The 16,235-nt window shown below is 37.4% G+C and overlaps 1 protein-coding gene across 13 annotated transcripts in view; it reads left to right on the top strand.

Annotated features, from left to right (window-relative positions):
• NUMB (NUMB endocytic adaptor protein) overlaps positions 1 to 16,235 on the top strand; it is a 194,197-nt gene that overhangs the window by 147,176 nt on the left and 30,786 nt on the right. For 8 of the 13 annotated variants that reach the window (XM_080809631.1, XM_080809643.1, XM_080809633.1 and 5 more), the window contains one exon: positions 3,605 to 3,637. The exons of the other annotated variants lie outside the window; for them this stretch is intronic. In XM_080809631.1, the coding sequence (XP_080665757.1) occupies positions 3,605 to 3,637 (33 nt within the window). The remainder of the gene's footprint in view (positions 1 to 3,604; positions 3,638 to 16,235) is intronic. 13 annotated transcript variants of the gene reach the window in all.

A 16,235-nucleotide genomic window follows, 5' to 3' on the forward strand; every position in this document is an offset into this window, starting at 1 on the left:
GTAATCACAGAGATAGCCACTATTCACCATTTAGTTTTAAAACTAATTTTTTTTTTAGGGGCACCTGGCTGGCTCAGTCGGAAATGCGTGTGACTCTTGATCTGGGTCATGGGTTCGAGCCCCACGTTGGGTGTAGGAATTAAAATAAACTTTAAAAAGAATTTTTTTAATTGAGTTAATTTTTGTACCTTTTTATTTTTTTGATCATGAAGATTATAAACTATAAACATCTCAGGTCCTACTTGAGATGTAGGACTGTTTAGATAAAAAAATTTAAGAAGTTTGTTTTTCACCAGAAATAGAAACCAAATTGCCATTTAAAAAATTATTCCTATGCCTGGAACAGTATCTGGCACATAGTAGCCACTCAAAAATTATTTCTAGAATATATAGAAAACAGTTCAGTCCTCAATATGGTCAAATCAAATCTCATAACAATTATCATAACCCTATCTTACATTTAATGTCTTGAAGTTTATGAAAGCTTTTTGTTTATCTCTAAATGATTTGTACTTCCCTGTGGTCATTTATGACTAATATGAAGTCTTATAAGTATGTTGATTGCCTTTCTGGCCATACTTAAACTTTTGAACTTTGAGGGGAAATTGACCACTTCAGAACTTTTCATTCAAGAAGTTATTTAAAATTTTTCAGACTAATGCTATCCAAGAGACTTGGGGCAAATGTTGTGCATAGTTCACGTAGATAAACATGTATTTAAAAAATAAGATTGAATTTTGGGGTCAGTTTCCTGTTTATTGTACTCAATGAAACTTCCTCCTGTAAATACTCTTTCTAATGCTATACTGAGAAGTTTGCAGAAAGTTGGAAGTCTTCAGGATGTTGTTCTTCTCAGACCATATTAGTCCACAAATACTTTAGATTTTTGTCTTTTCGTATTTTTACTATGAAGAAATTTCTAGTTGCCTCCCCACCCTTACCAAACATTCATCTGACATTTATAATCTGCTATACCAGATGCTTATATTGTGCCAAAAGCTGTGTCTTCTTCCTTAAGAGTTTCAAATAAATGGAAGCAAACGTAGAAGTGTACAACCTTACAGATTAAAGAAGAAATAACATGTTTATGGAATTAGTTTGAATGCCAGAGTTTTAAATTAAAGAATTACATAGCTCAGATGTACGAGTTAAATAGCAAAACAAACACCTTAAACCTATCACTTGAATGATGTTTGAACTAAAAATGTGACATTCTGAAGCTTTTTAAATTTGTAAATAATTGAAGAAGCCAGATAATTTGCAAATATAGTTCTTATTTATCCTCAAAGTAGTCCCTTACAATTTAGGATCACTTTAACATCAACTAGAAGTTACCTGCATAATTAATATTCTCAAATGGAAAGATAAAACTAAACAGGATCACCTTTTTTTAAGATTAGGTTTTAAACCTGCTTCTCAGAGCATAAATGTTTAAATTCTTTTTACTTTGTATGATAAAGTTAATTACAGCTATTTTCAACTCATTTGTTTTGTGACATACATGCACAAATTAGCCACTTTAGGACTTAGATCATATACGATAAATGGCAGAAACAACTATTGCCCATTTTCAGTGCCTTTATTGACATAGTTGAAGGGTGAGTAGTAACGTCATTTATTAGTCTATTTTGTAAAAAGTGTATCGGGCCTTTGGTTATCTTGCTGACACTGGTCCAAGATGTTCTTTCCTTTTAAAGGTCTTTTCTTCCCATTGTCTCTAAATGTCTCTCCCTCTCTGTCTTGGTTTTAGACTAGTTCCATTATACTGACAGTTTCTAATATGTTGTTTTTTTATTCACTATTTGATATATTTGCTTTAATATATGTTCTTGTTTTAGCAGGTAAAAGAATCATAACTTGTCTTTTTTTAGAAAAAAGCACTAATATTCTCTAATAACTATCTTTTAATGCATTTTGCACGTCAACTTTTTTCATTAACAACTGAGGTCTTTGAAGAAAAGAGGGCATACTACATGTTTAACAAGAGATTTTCTGGGAGCCGAACTAAATATTAACAGATCTCTTTCCCTCACCTCCCTATCCCTCAAGAATGGTGAATCTTTTATCTTTGGCTGCATCTTTAAAAGCGGATGGTCACTCACAGTCTAACAAAACTAGGGTCACCAAACTTGGCAGTAGAAATAAACTTAGTCTTACTGCAGTTAACTACCCCAATTTATTGTTTTTCCAGCTGAAGTTCAAAACATTTTTTGGAAATATTTGATGCTATTTGTAACTTAGGTAGGAAACAAACTCTTCAGTGTTTGAGAGTAGTGAATGAGTTTATAAATTGTCCGAGAGAGTAAAATTTCAGTACATTTGTCTTTTTCTGGGCATTTATCCAACATTAAAAACTGATTATAAAAACCAAAGGCTTAAATAGTTCAACCAAAGTTAGGAAATGTAAAGTTAAGATAGCTTGGGTTAGAACCCGTCTACTACATATAAGTTCTTCCAATCTTAAATGGCGGCCAGCTTTCAAAATTTCTACAAGCTTAAAAATTGGTACTGGAACCAGAGATGATGTCGCTCTTATCTACGTAGTTTCAGAGTTATATACTTATAATTGTCAATGCAAGTTTCGTTACTCTAAAACAGTATCATTTTAAAAGAAAACGAAAGCCTATTTTTAAAATTTCAGTTGTGGTCCACAGATAATTTTTTTTCACCTGCAGTGAAAGCATTAGCTTTGTGTTCTTTAAAGACAATGTATTCTCTGTTTAGAATAGAACATATCTGTTATTTCCCCATGATTGTTGTGGCATTGATCAGCCCACACATATACATACTTACAAATTGATCCCAGTGGATGAGTAAAGATTCTCTAAGTGACATCTTGAACTTGGTAAGAAAAAGTCTGACAAAGATTCTTTCTGCACACTCATAATTTAATTTTATGTATTGCATTTTTATGTGATTATGCTGTTATCCAAATGTGGACTTTTTTTTTTTAAGTTGATGACTTCCATATAGTAGACCACTGATTTTTTTTTTTAAAGATTTTATTTATTTGACAGACAGATCGCAAGTAGGCAGAGAGGCAGGCAGAGAGAGAGGGGGAAGCAGACTCCCCGCCGAGCAGAGAGCCCGATGCGGGGCTCGATCCCAGGACCCTGAGATCATGACCCGAGCCGAAGTCAGAGGCTTTAACCCACTGAGCCACCCAGGTGCCCCGACCACTGATTTTTTAAATTGAAAAATGTATATGGAAATTGAAAAATGTACTTACTACTCACTATTAGGAAATTTAAAATACAAATCTCACCAAACCAGTATGTCTTAATCTATTTCTCTGCTGCCAAATTTGGATAGTTTCAGAAGTAAATAGAGAATACTAAACTAACTAGTTGCTCTGCATGGATACAGGTTCTGATTTCTTCTCTTCCTATGGATTCTTAGGCCATACAGTATGTTTCCCTGCATTTTCATGCACCCTTCCTTTTTCCCTGTCACTCCTGGTATGGATAACTCTTTAAAACTCTCACTCCCTCCCCTTCTCCTACTTTGCCCTTTACCCAACTTCTGTATGTGCTTATTGGTGTGAAACCCTGGGACATTTAGCCCATACAATAATAGCGCTCGACTTGTCCCCCTGTTCCTCCAGGAAAGGAAGTTCTTCAAAGGCTTCTTTGGAAAAGTAAGTTTGATGCCACATTCGTGCTTGCTTTATAAGGAGTTACACCCCCAGTATAGCACTGACATTTGTTTCTTTATAATACAGGAATTGATTTGACTATATATGGAAATTAATTGGAAAGTTGCTATCTATGATATTAACTGTGTGTCTGTTTATACTAAAGTCCAGTAAAGAAAGCAAATAGGTTGAAAAAGTATTATTTCCTCAAGGCTAGGTGTTTAATTTGATCTTGCAAAACTGTTCATATTAGCATATTAGTTGGATTTTTTAACAAGTGGGTTTTACTTAGTGCTCTATATTGACAGAAATGGGAAGAAATGTTAATAAGTTCAAGTGGAAATTGAATGTACCTCAAATTTTACATTCATTGCAAATGCTTTTTTTCAGTCCAAATTTCGGGTGAAGTGAGTGAAAGTACATAAATTTATCTTTGGGGATTCTGTCATTCTTAGTCTGGGCTGCTAATCTAAAAAAAATACTATCTTAATTAGTTGTCTATCAAACAATCTGTCATCACATGGGATATTCCTTCTGTACATGCTTTTCAAGTATTTGTTATTTAATGTTCCTATTTCCTTAGAATTAAGAATATATATATAAATAGGTAAACACATTTCTAACATTTTTGTCAGAATTTATCATTGTTTAAGTAAGTGCTAGGAAATAATTCAGATTTAACAGTATAAGAAAACACTACTGTCATTGGGTATAAATTACTAAGAGTTAATGTGAATATAAAAATCCCGTCATTTTTTGTTTTCCTGGTTTTTTTGGTTTTTTTACTGGGTGGTTTTGTTACTTTGAAATTTTGTTTTAACGATCAAATAGTTTCCATTTTATTCTCAAGTAAATATTTTAGTTGTGACTGGTTTTTTTGTGTTCATATAGCCCACCTGATTTGTTTATAAACAAATTTGAAGAGACTTTAGATTGAATAGCTTGATTCAGTTACTGCTGTCAATCTGAAACAGAAAGTCATATAATTTACCCACATGTCACAATAAAATTTCTAGTAGACATTTGAGTTTGAGTTAAATTAACAGGTCCATATCTAGAAAGAATTAATCCTATAGACATTTGCATCATTACAGTTAACCCTGAACAATGCCTGGGGTCAGGACCTCCAACCCTCTCTGCAGTCAGAAAGTGCTGTATGATTTTTTTACTCCCCAGGAACTTAACTCTAATAGCCTACTGTTGACCTTACCAATAACGTAAACAGTTGATCAACACATATTTTGTATATTATATGTTTAACATACTGCATTTTTATGATAAAGTAATCCAGAGAAAGGACAGTGTTATTAAGAAAATCTTAAGAAAAAAATAAATTTACAGTTCTGTACTGTAGTTATAAAAAAAATAACATATATGTAGATTTGCACAGGGCAGTGTGTTTAAGGGTCAATTGTATAAATACTCAATAGAATCGTTGAGGAAGTTTCTTTGGTAGCTATTCTTTCCCAAATAGAATTTCTTTTTGTTGTTGTTGTTGTTGTTGTTTGTGTGTGTTGTTGTTGTTGTTGTTTTTTAATTTTTATTTATTTGACAGAGAGAGATCACAAGTAGGCAGAGAGGCAGCCAGAGAGAGAGGGGGAAGCAGGCTCCCCACCAAGCAGAGAGCCGATGCGGGGCTCGATCCCAGGACCCTGGGATCATGATCTGAGCTGAAGGCAGAGGTTTAACCCACTGAGCCACCCAGGTGCCCCCCAAATAGAATTTCTCAAAGCAGTTTCACATCACTAATTATTATACAGTTTAAAGTAGATTCCAAGTGATCAGTTTTTAACATTTCTACTTTAGTAAAAACCTTGTGTAGACCTTGTATAGAAGACTAGATTATAGAAAATATTGATATAATTTCTAGAGAAAACATACCAAAAGAAGACTTATTAAGAAGTTATATAACATGGTGTTAGGGAACAAAGGTAGCTCTCATTTTGAAATCAACCCCAAAGTGGCAATATTTATTGCTATATAGAGTGGAGTCATGGTTCACCTACAGCATAGCCGAACTGGGTCACACTGTGCTTCTTAGCTGTTTCACTGTATTTTGCAACATAAATTTTTGTGGCCTAAGAAAGAAAGTCAGGAATCCTCTCACTTAATCCTTAAAATAGCGCTGAAATAATTATTCTCCCTGTTTTACAATGAGGAAACTAAAGTTTACGGAAGTGACCTGCCCAAGTTCACAGAGTAAATTAAGAAGCTAAAATTTGGACCCAGATAATTGGACTCCATAGCTCACATTCTTAATCACTGTGCTATATAATTACTCTCTTTTCATATTAGTTACAACCGAAGTTTAAAAGATTTAACCTTGCTTGGGTGCCTGGCTGGTTCTGTCAGTGGAGTATGTGACTCTTGATCTTGGGTTATGGATTAAGCCCGTCACTGGGTATATAGATTACTTGAAAATAAAATATTTAAAAAAATAAAATGAAAGATTTAACCTTAGAAGATGTTAATAAATAGCTTCCTATAAACTCATTTTACTTTCTTCTTTGAGGGTAATTTAATTTAATAATTTAATTTTGGATTTTATCTCTTGTCAACTTACTTCTTTATTAAGGTTTTAAAGAGTCTTTTTCAGTAGTTCAAACTAGCATTTTATTAATTTGGAGATATCTAAATCATACTACTGAGTTTTACTCTCACAAAAGATGCTAAACAGATGAGCACTGGGTGTCATATGGAGGTGTTGAGTCACTAAATTGTAGACCTGAAACTAATATTATACTGCATGTTAACTAACTGGAATTTAAATAAAAACTTTTAAAAAGGTGTGTGGGGAGTGGCACCTGGGTGGCTCAGTCGATTAAGCGTCTGCCTTTGGCTCACGTCCGATTCAGTCCTGGGATCGGCGAGCCCTGTGTCAGGCTCCTTGCTTTTAGCAGGGGACTGCTTCTCCCTCTCCCTCTGCCTGCTGCTCCCCCTGCTTGTGTGTGTGCGCGCACTGTCTCTCTGTCACATAAATAACTAAAATCTTAAAAAAAAAAAACAGACTTTAAAGAAAGGGGGGAAATGATGCTAAACAATCTAATAACATTTATGAGCAAATGTGACTGTCAGAATTCTTTTGTTATTGGGAGGAGAATTCTTTTTATGGCAGGTTTATTCTAACATAAAATTTTTAAAATTATAGTAAGTCATTTTAAGAGTTTGGAAAACCAACAGGAAAAGAGCATTACCCATACTCTTACCAGAAATGTGCTTTTAAATGAAAAACTTTTATTTATTTTTTGGAAAAACTTTTTAAAGTGGAGCCTTTTAAATCTTTCAAGTTACCATCGTTCAGCTCACTTCCACACTAAGCTACAGGAAATAGGCTGGTCAAAGAGACTTGGTTTGTCAAACTTGCTAGGCCAGTTGTGGTTTAACGAAAGCTGAAAATGAAGAATCTCATAGAACAGTATATGGTAGGAAGTTTATTTTTTTTAATTAAAATATAGTTGACATGTATTGGTTTCAAATGTACAAGATAGTGATTTTATAATTAATTACATTATGAGACACTCACTATGATAAGTGTACTTACCATCTGTAACCATACAAAGTTGCTACAATATGATTATAGGGAGTTTTTAACCAGTATAGTTTCCCATAAATTTTGAGACTTTCTTAGCCTTCCCCTCATGTATCGTTTAATGGTCCAGGATAAAGAGAACAACAGTTATCAAGAGGTGTTTCCATTAAACATATTTGTACAAAAGTAGGTAGATGGAAGGATTTTTAGCTCTGAATTTGAATTTATAAATCATGGCTAGGAGGACTGCTTCCTCGCTTTCCTACGTTGTTTCCTGAACCTGACCAGCCGGTCACTTCTCTATTCCTGCGTCACCATTTAATGAGAGGAGTGTTTGCACAAGCGTTCACAATAGGGAACGGGTAAACCCGAGTCTGTTAACAGAACTGTTACTGTTTAGCCCGTTGTAAGCTTTTCCCCTTAAAGCAGGGAAAAACCCTGAAAACCTGAAACAACTTTTTCCAAGCTAGCTCCATTAAATTGCTCACCATTGTTAGGAGAGCCAAGAAGGTACTCAGCTTTTTAGGAAGTACTATATACAGGTTCATTAGTGCATTTGGCCATACCAAGCAAATACTTGATTAACCAAGTAATTACACGGCGCTTAACACTTGAAAAAGATGTTATAATTTTCATATATTTGAAGAACTCCATGAGCTAAGTGATCTGTATTTACACTTTATGAGGAACTGATCGAATACAGAGATATGAAATGTTCTTAGGCTACCCTATTAGGTCTCTTTAAAGCCGTCATACTGGAAAAACTCAATTCAGTCTACCTCCTGTGAGTCTTTCTCCTGTGTGCTTACTACTCATACAGAACACTTCATTTGTGGTCTCCAAATGTGTAGCGCTTTTTTTTTTTCCTGACACCAAGCAATTTTTTGTGACATCAGCTAGTTTTCCCACAATTTAACTGTGTTCTGACACTGTCTTCCTAGAGAGAGTCTGAGCCCATGGGTTAAGGGCTCAGTCCCATAAGACTGGTCCCACCCTACTTTTGATGCCAGTCATAAGTAATAGGTCCCCAGGTTACCTACAGCTTCTGTCCAGTTTGGCTACAAATTGGAGGCTCCCACAACCTCCTCTTCGGGTTTAATTTGCTAGAGCAGTTCACAAAACTTAGGGAAGTACTTATGTTTACTAGTTTATTTAAAATATGTTATAACAGAAACAGAACAGCCAGAGCAAGAGCTACATAGGGTGAGGTCTGGGAGGATTCCAAGCACAGGAGTTTCTGTCCCTGCGGAGAGGGAGTATGACACTCTCCTGGTATGATGTGTTTGCCAACTTGGAAGCTCTCTGAACCTTGTACTGTTGGGGTGTTATTGAGGCTTCTTCACCATAGGCATGGCCAATTATAAATTCCATTTCTAGCCCCTCTCCCTCTCTGAAGGCTGGGGTAGGAGGTGGGGCCAAAAAACCTAAGCCTTTAATCATGGCTTGTTCTGTTCTGATGACCAGTACTTATCTAGGAGCCTACCCAGAGTTGTCTCATCCAACAAAAGATGTTCCTAGTGCTCTTATCACTTAGGAATTTACAAGGGTTTTAGGAGCTCTGTGTCAGGAATGGAGTCAAAGACCAAATATTAGAACAAGGGATGCTCACAGTGCTCTTCTCACTTGGGAAATTAGGAAATTATAAGGTTTTCAGAAGCTTTGTGCCAAGAACCAGGGGCAGAGACCAATATATATTTTCCACTATCTCACAGCTGTTTGCTTATATGTACACAGAGCTTTATGATATGCTTTGACCTACTTTGTAATCTTGCCACTCATAACCCTTCAATGAATTAAACAGGAGAGTTCATGAAACTACATTTTACAAATGAATAAACAAGCTCAGAGAGGTCACCCAGTTAGTAGTAACGGGCAGCGTCTACCCTGAAACCGAGTTTTTCTGAAAGTTGGTGCCGTTTTTCACCTACTCCATATTGATGTTCTCTCATTCAGAAGTACACCCGGTAGCTCAGGGGCCTGAATGCTTCCCACAAACATGTTTTGTATGCCCTGAGCACAGTTTATAAATTTGAATTAGTTGCCAAAATTTCAAATACTGAAAGTTTTCACATAAAAAGTAGAATATCTATCTTAAGAATTAGAAGATCTGGCAAAATGGAATGCTTTCTATGTGGCAACAGTGGCTTCCGCTGAGTAGCCACTGTACCCTTCAGTTGCCTGTTTGCCACAATCCCTGCAACTCCCTGTTTCACTCATTTTGTTACCTGCTCTTAATCCTGTGGGCATTTGTATTTGTGAATTCTTCTCTGAGCTGTTATGTCACTTTGAGGAGGGGAGCGCTTTAACTCTATAAAAATCACCAAAAATATATCTGTTCTAGCAGATCCTGTTAATGCACTACCAAATATATTTTTCTCATGTTCTTAAACTTTTTCAGTTGTCAAATGGCTTAATTAGAAATGGTTATGTTTTAGAGAATGCGTGGTTGAAAAGTAATGTGTGGTTATAGTATTTTTACCTAATTCTAAGGAATAAACATTGTGTGATATTTATGACTGCTCTTAAATACGAGTACTCACATCTACGTTCTGTTTTATATTTCCCAGATTTTCTTCCCTATAACAAATCATACTTTGTGCTTACCTTCATTCTGGATCCTTTTCTTTAAAGTGAGGGAATGGGGCACCAGGATGGCTCAGTCACTTAAGCATCTGACTCTTGAACTCAGCTCAGGTCTTGATCTCAGGGTTGTGAGATTGAGCCCCACGTTAGGCTCCTTGCTCAGCATGGAGTCTGCTTGAGTTTCTCTCTCTCTCCCCCATGCCCTCCCACTCATGTGCTCTCTTGGACAATCTCTCAAATAAATCTTTAAAAACCTGAAAAATAAAAAACAGTGGTTCTCAAGCTCAAGTCAGTGTCTCAAACAAACTAGGGACAGTGCTAGGCTGTCCAGGTATAAGGAGGAGCAAGACAATCTTCATTTTTTTTTTAACTCATTTACTGTCTCATTTTTAGGTAACTATTTGACACCTGCTCCTTTTTCCTTAAGTTTCCAGAATTTTTTTACTCTGTTCTCTCTTTTGGCTGATGACCTTGCTTCCTACTTCACTGAAAAAATAGAATCAATCAGAAGAAAACTGTTGCATGTGCTGCCACCACATCTGTCTACATCCATGCCCATATTCTCTGTTTTCCCTCGTGTGCAAGGGATGAACTGTCTGTGCTCCCAGCTGAGGCCAGCTCCTCCACTAAACTGTTCTTATTCCAGCTGCTCCTTACTCCAGCAATGCCCCGTACACACTTTTTCATTTCAGTTTTTCTTTCTATGGTGAATCAAAACAGATCCTCTTTAAAAAAAAAAAAAAAAAAAAAGTTTCTTGGTGCCTCAGTTTCTGCCCTCCCTTCCTCTGTTAAACCTATTTAATCAGGCATTTACCTGCACCACTCCACCAAAGCTGTTCTTACTAAGTTTTCTTCTGTATCATTATTCCAAGGATCCTACTGCCTCCTTACCTGACCTGTTAGCAAATTTGTCATAGTCCATTCCTCTCCTGCTATGAAACACTGTTCATTTGGAGTTCAGAGATCATGGTCTTGGTTTTCCCTCATATTGCTGCCTACTTCCCAGTCTGTGGACTCTTCTCTACCTACATGTCTCCCTTGATGATGTCATCCAGCGTTCATGGATTTAAATACCATCGCTATACTGATGCTGAAACTTCTTCTTCAGGCATCTTCTCTGACCTCCACTGTGGTATTTCCGTCACAGAAGCAGTATAGCATAGGTGTTAAGGGCTTAGACTCTAGGGAGTGAGGTGCTTGCATTTAATCTTGGCTCAGCTACCTACTTTTCCCCACCTATTAAAAAAAGGATAATACTAATACCCACTGCATGTGATTATTGTGAATAATAAGTAAATATAAGCAAAGTGTGCAAAATAGCCTGCCATAGCGGCTCAGTGTTAGGTATTGTTATTATCATCATCATTAAACACTTTACACCAGGCAGCTCGCACTCACATATCACAAAACAAATTCCTAATCTGTCCCTCCCAAACTATTCTCCCCAGTCTTCCCCATCTCAGTGTAGAACAACTCTATACCTGTGCTCTAGCCGAAGATCCTGGATCTAATTTTGACTCCTCTCTTTGTGTTATATACCCTGTATCCATATCCCATCAATAGTTCCTGTCTCACTGCTGCCACACTATTGCCCTGGTCCAAGCCAGCTTCTCCTCTCATCTGAGTCATTGCAGTGCTGTTCTACTTCCCCTGCTCTCATTGTTGTCCCCCCTACCATCTGTTCTCAAGATATCAGCCTGAGTGATCTTTTTAAGACAGAGGGCTGATTATATTGCTCCACTGCCCCAGATCCTCCATTAGCTTCCTGCCCTACTCAGAATAAAAGCCGAAGTCTTTGGGTCCTATAGGCCATTGTACATGAATTCCCTCTGTCTCTTTTCCTAGCTTCTGCTCTCACTCCGTCAGTTGCAGCCACACTAGCCTCCTTGCTATTCCTTGAGCACACTAGGTATGCTTCTGCCCTTTGCACTTGCTGTAACCGCTTGTCTGGAGCACACATCATCCAGTTTCATGCCCGGCTCACTTCATCTCTTTCCATTCTTTGTTCAAAAGCCCCATTCTCAGTGAGGCATTCACTGAGAATGAGGCATTCACTGAGAACCCTATTTTAAATTTCGAATACCACCTTCCTCCATATACACACACTCAGTATTCCTCTTCCCCGCCTTATTTTTCTCTGATAGGGCTATCAACATTTGTCATACCATACAGTTTACTTATTCATCTCTTTCTTTACTGAAACATGGGCTCTCTTAAGGTTGAAATCTTCACCTATTTTCACTGCTGAATCTTCAGTGCCTAAAATGATATGAGTTCCATAGTAGCTACTCCAAAATATTTGGGTTAGTGAATGAACAAATGAATGAATGACAGATGCACTGCTTTCAAGTTCACCCGGTAGTGGGAGGAACCAGACAGGGAAAGAAATGCTTACCAAATCATGAGACAAGAACAGGTATTACTGAAGCAGCAAGGAAGAATGAATGTGAGAGGTTATGATGAAGGCTTCTAGGAGGAGGTGACACCTAAGGCTGAGACACAAAGCAGTGACTTCTAGTTAAACTAAATTAGAGGAGACCTGCATTTCAGGCAGAAGGAACAGCATTCACAGGACCACTGGGATGAGAGAAAAACATGTGCCTACTCATTCATTCATTCAAACAGGGATATACAGAAAAAATCAGAAGATATGACCCAACTTTTGGGTATGATTGACTAAGAGGATTGGGGAACCCTTCATTGTGAGGAGGGGTATGACGAATTTTGTTGTGGACAGGTTGAACTTGAGAAACCTGTGGAATTTTCATGTCTACTATTATGTATATTTAAAATACAAACTTTATATTAGAATAATCCCTGAGTTCCCCTCTCCCCTCAATTAAAAGTGATGCGGCACACTGGAAGAGCTGAATTACCTCCGGATATCATTCCTTTGCTGTTTGCTTCATCTTTCATGCCGTTTGCTACCATCCTTATTTTTTTCCTGAAAGCCTTTCAAGTCTCCTCTTACTTAGAGTGCAGGAAATATAGTGTATCTTAGTGTCCCAGATTAAAGGGTTACTGTAGTGTTAATGAAGCAGCCGTTAGAGATAATGTCAGTCTCAAATACTGGTGAATTTGTGTTTCTTTCCCTTTGCTGCTTTGTTCTTTAGGGAGTATTCACTGTATCTGGGAATTATAAAACAAAATTTGTTCCTTACACCATTCTCTTCAGAAATTCAAATATCAACTGATAGACTTTAAGGTGCTGTTGAGATTAAAAAAGAAAGGAAGCCAATTTTCCTGTGAAAGAAAAGAAGTTTCTTGTTCATTTATTATAAGGCACACCGTCTCGTGTTGCCTGTTAGTGTGTCATTATCTCTTTACTCTGTAGTGACTGGGTTATCTCTGTGTGTGGGTGTGACAGAAAGACTGACCAGTGATTCTTTACACATTGGGTACACTTGAAAATCATTTTGGTTTGTACAGAAAGAACTTTGCACCATAGAATGGCAGATCACTGTTGCTTGCCTCTCCTGCACATATTGGTCTGTTTGCTACAGTTGCTTCTTAACATTTCAGAGTTATGCCATACTGTGCTTCCCATGTGTCTTTATAGCATTTCTTGCTTAGGTTTAGGCATTAAAACAGCTGCTTAACCTTTTGCTCTTATCTATCTTATGCCCAACAGAATTATCTTGCCCCCAAATATCACTTCTATTTATGTTAATTGCACATTCGTATCTCATTGGTGATCTTGGGACTCATAGAACTTTGGAGTTGAAAAGCACTGAGATCTAGTTGCGGTTTATTTATTTTTTAAATTTATTTTAACAAATAAATTAAAGGAGGGGAGGAGGAGGGACAAAGGGAGAGAGAGAGAATCTTAAGCCGACTCCATGCCCAGCACAGAGCCTGAGGCAGGGCTCCATCTCACAACCCTGAGATGATGACCTGAGCTGAAATCAAGAAAACACCCAACCAACTGAGCCACCCAGGAGCCCCTTGAGTTGCAGTTTAAAACATTAGATAGCATATAAGCACATTTGTTTAAAAAGGGAGGAGGGGGTGGGGGAAGGAAGAGGAGAAAAAGAAAAGAGGGAAAGAGGAAGGAAGGAGGGAAGGAAGAAAGAGAATAATTCAGTGGCATAATTTCAAATGGGTCTGTTATTTCAATATAATAAATTGTCTTTCCAAAAAGATTTAATTAATGTTCATTTCCAGGGATTATGAAGATTTACATCGAAGGTTGGCAGACTATGGCCCACTCTTTTTGTAAATAAAGCTTTACTGGAACAAAGCTATGTCCATTTGTTTATATATTGTCTGTCTGCTTTTGTGCTACAGTGGCAGAGTTGAGTAGTTGTAACATAGACTTATAACTTGCAAAGCTTTGAATGTTTGACATCTGGTCCCTCATAGAAAAAGTCTGCCAATTTCTGATTTAAGCGGGATCTACTTTAAAAAACAAAAACAAAACTCTGGGGATAGGTAGGGAGATCAGATTCTTTATTGTAATTAATTATTTCAATTGCCTTTTATTGTGAATACTTTTTATACTTAAGGGAAAGTGATCTTTCAGTGTACTGAGCTAAAGTTACTGTTCCTGTGTCATTTTTGCAACCATTTTATGTTTCTTCACTGGTGTTTTCATTTGAAGATTAGCTGTGCTTTTCTCTTACTTGCAAGTACAAGTTTACTAATTCAGCAATTTGTAATAGATCCACTACCTGCTATCATTTTCTCCAGTGTCAGAGCCTGATTGATTTCTGTATTGGTTTTTGTCTGCCCAAAATAAGAGGTGTTTATGACAGATGTTAATTTTAAAATTCTAAGATGGATATATAGAGAGTCGAGTGGTTACTAGCTCAGTTATATTGGACATTTATCCTCTTTCACTCATAGGTTAGCCTGATCCTTTTCAGATTCTACCAGTTTAAATCCAAAGTTATTGAAGTTCTGTCCATGTTAAATCTGTCTTCTTTCCTTGAAGAATAAGCGGTTTCCTTTTTGTTGTAAAACTGTGTTTTTCATAATTAACTAGTCGGTGTGAATTCTACCTATAACCGAAAAATTATTTTCTTTTTTTAAAGATTTTATTTATTTATTTGACAGAGAGAGAGATCACAAGTAGGCAGAGGCAGGTAGAGATGGGGGGGAAGCAGGTTCCCTGCTGAGCAGAGAGCCCGATGAGGGGCTTGATCCAAGGACCCTAAAATCATGACCTGAGCCGAAGGCAGAGGCTTAACCCACTGAGCCGCCCACGCACCCCAACCATGAAATTACTTTTATTTTTTTTTTTTTTTTGTATGTTGCATGTTTTTTTTTTTTTTAATTTTTTTTATTTTAATAAACATATAATGTATTTTTATCCCCAGGGGTACAGGTCTGTGAATCGTCTGGTTTACACATTTCACAGCACTCGTCATAGCACATACCCTCCCCAATGTCCATTTCCCCACCACCCTCTCCCATCCCCCTTCCCCCCCGCAACCCTCAGTCTGTTTCTTGAGATTGAGTCTTTTATGGTTTGTCTCCCTCCCAATCCCATCTTTTCATTTTTTCTTTTCCTACCTCCCCCCAAACCCCCCCACCTTGCATCTCCACTTCCTCATATCAAAGAGATCATATGATAGTTATATTTCTCCGATTGACTTATTTCGCTAAGCATGATACCCTCTAGTTCCATCCACGTCGTCGCAAATGGCAAGATTTCATGTCTTTTGATGGCTGCATAGTATTCCATTGTGTATATATACCACATCTTCTTTATCCATTCATCTGTTGATGGACATCTAGGCGCTTTCCACAGTTTGGCTATTGTGGACATTGCTGCTATAAACATTCGGGTGCACGTGCCCCTTCGGAGCACCACGTTTGTATCTTTAGGATATATACCCAGGAGTGCAATTGCTGGGTCGTAGGGTAGCTCTATTTTCAGTTTTTTGAGGAACCTCCACACTGTTTTCCAGAGTGGTTGCACCAGCTTGCATTCCCACCAACAGTGTAGGAGGGTTCCCCTCTCTCCGCATCCTCGCCAGCATCTGTCATTTCTTGACTTGTTAATTTTAGCCATTCTGACTGGTGTGAGGTGGTATCTCATTGTGGTTTTGATTTGTATTTCCCTGATGCCGAGTGATGTGGAGCATTTTTTCATGTGTCTGTTGGCCATCTGGATGTCTTCCTTGCAGAAATGTCTGTTCATGTCCTCTGCCCATTTCTTGACTGGATTATTTGTTCTTTGGGTATTGAGTTTGATAAGCTCTTTATAGATTTTGGATACGAGCCCTTTATCTGATATGTCGTTTGCAAATATCTTCTCCCATTCTGTCAGTTGTCTTTTGGTTTTGTTAACTGTTTCCTTTGCTGTGCAAAAGCTTTTGATCTTGATGAAATCCCAATAGTTCATTTTTGCCCTTGCTTCTGTTGCCTTTGGCGATGTTCCTAGGAAGAAGTTGCTGCGGTGGAGGTCAAAGAGGTTGCTGCCTGCATTGTCCTCAAGGATTTTGATAGATTCCTTTCGCACATTGAGGTCCTTCATCCACTTTG

This window comes from Martes martes, assembly GCF_963455335.1.
Source record: "Martes martes genome assembly, chromosome: 7".
In the NCBI taxonomy this organism is placed as follows: domain Eukaryota; kingdom Metazoa; phylum Chordata; class Mammalia; order Carnivora; family Mustelidae; genus Martes; species Martes martes.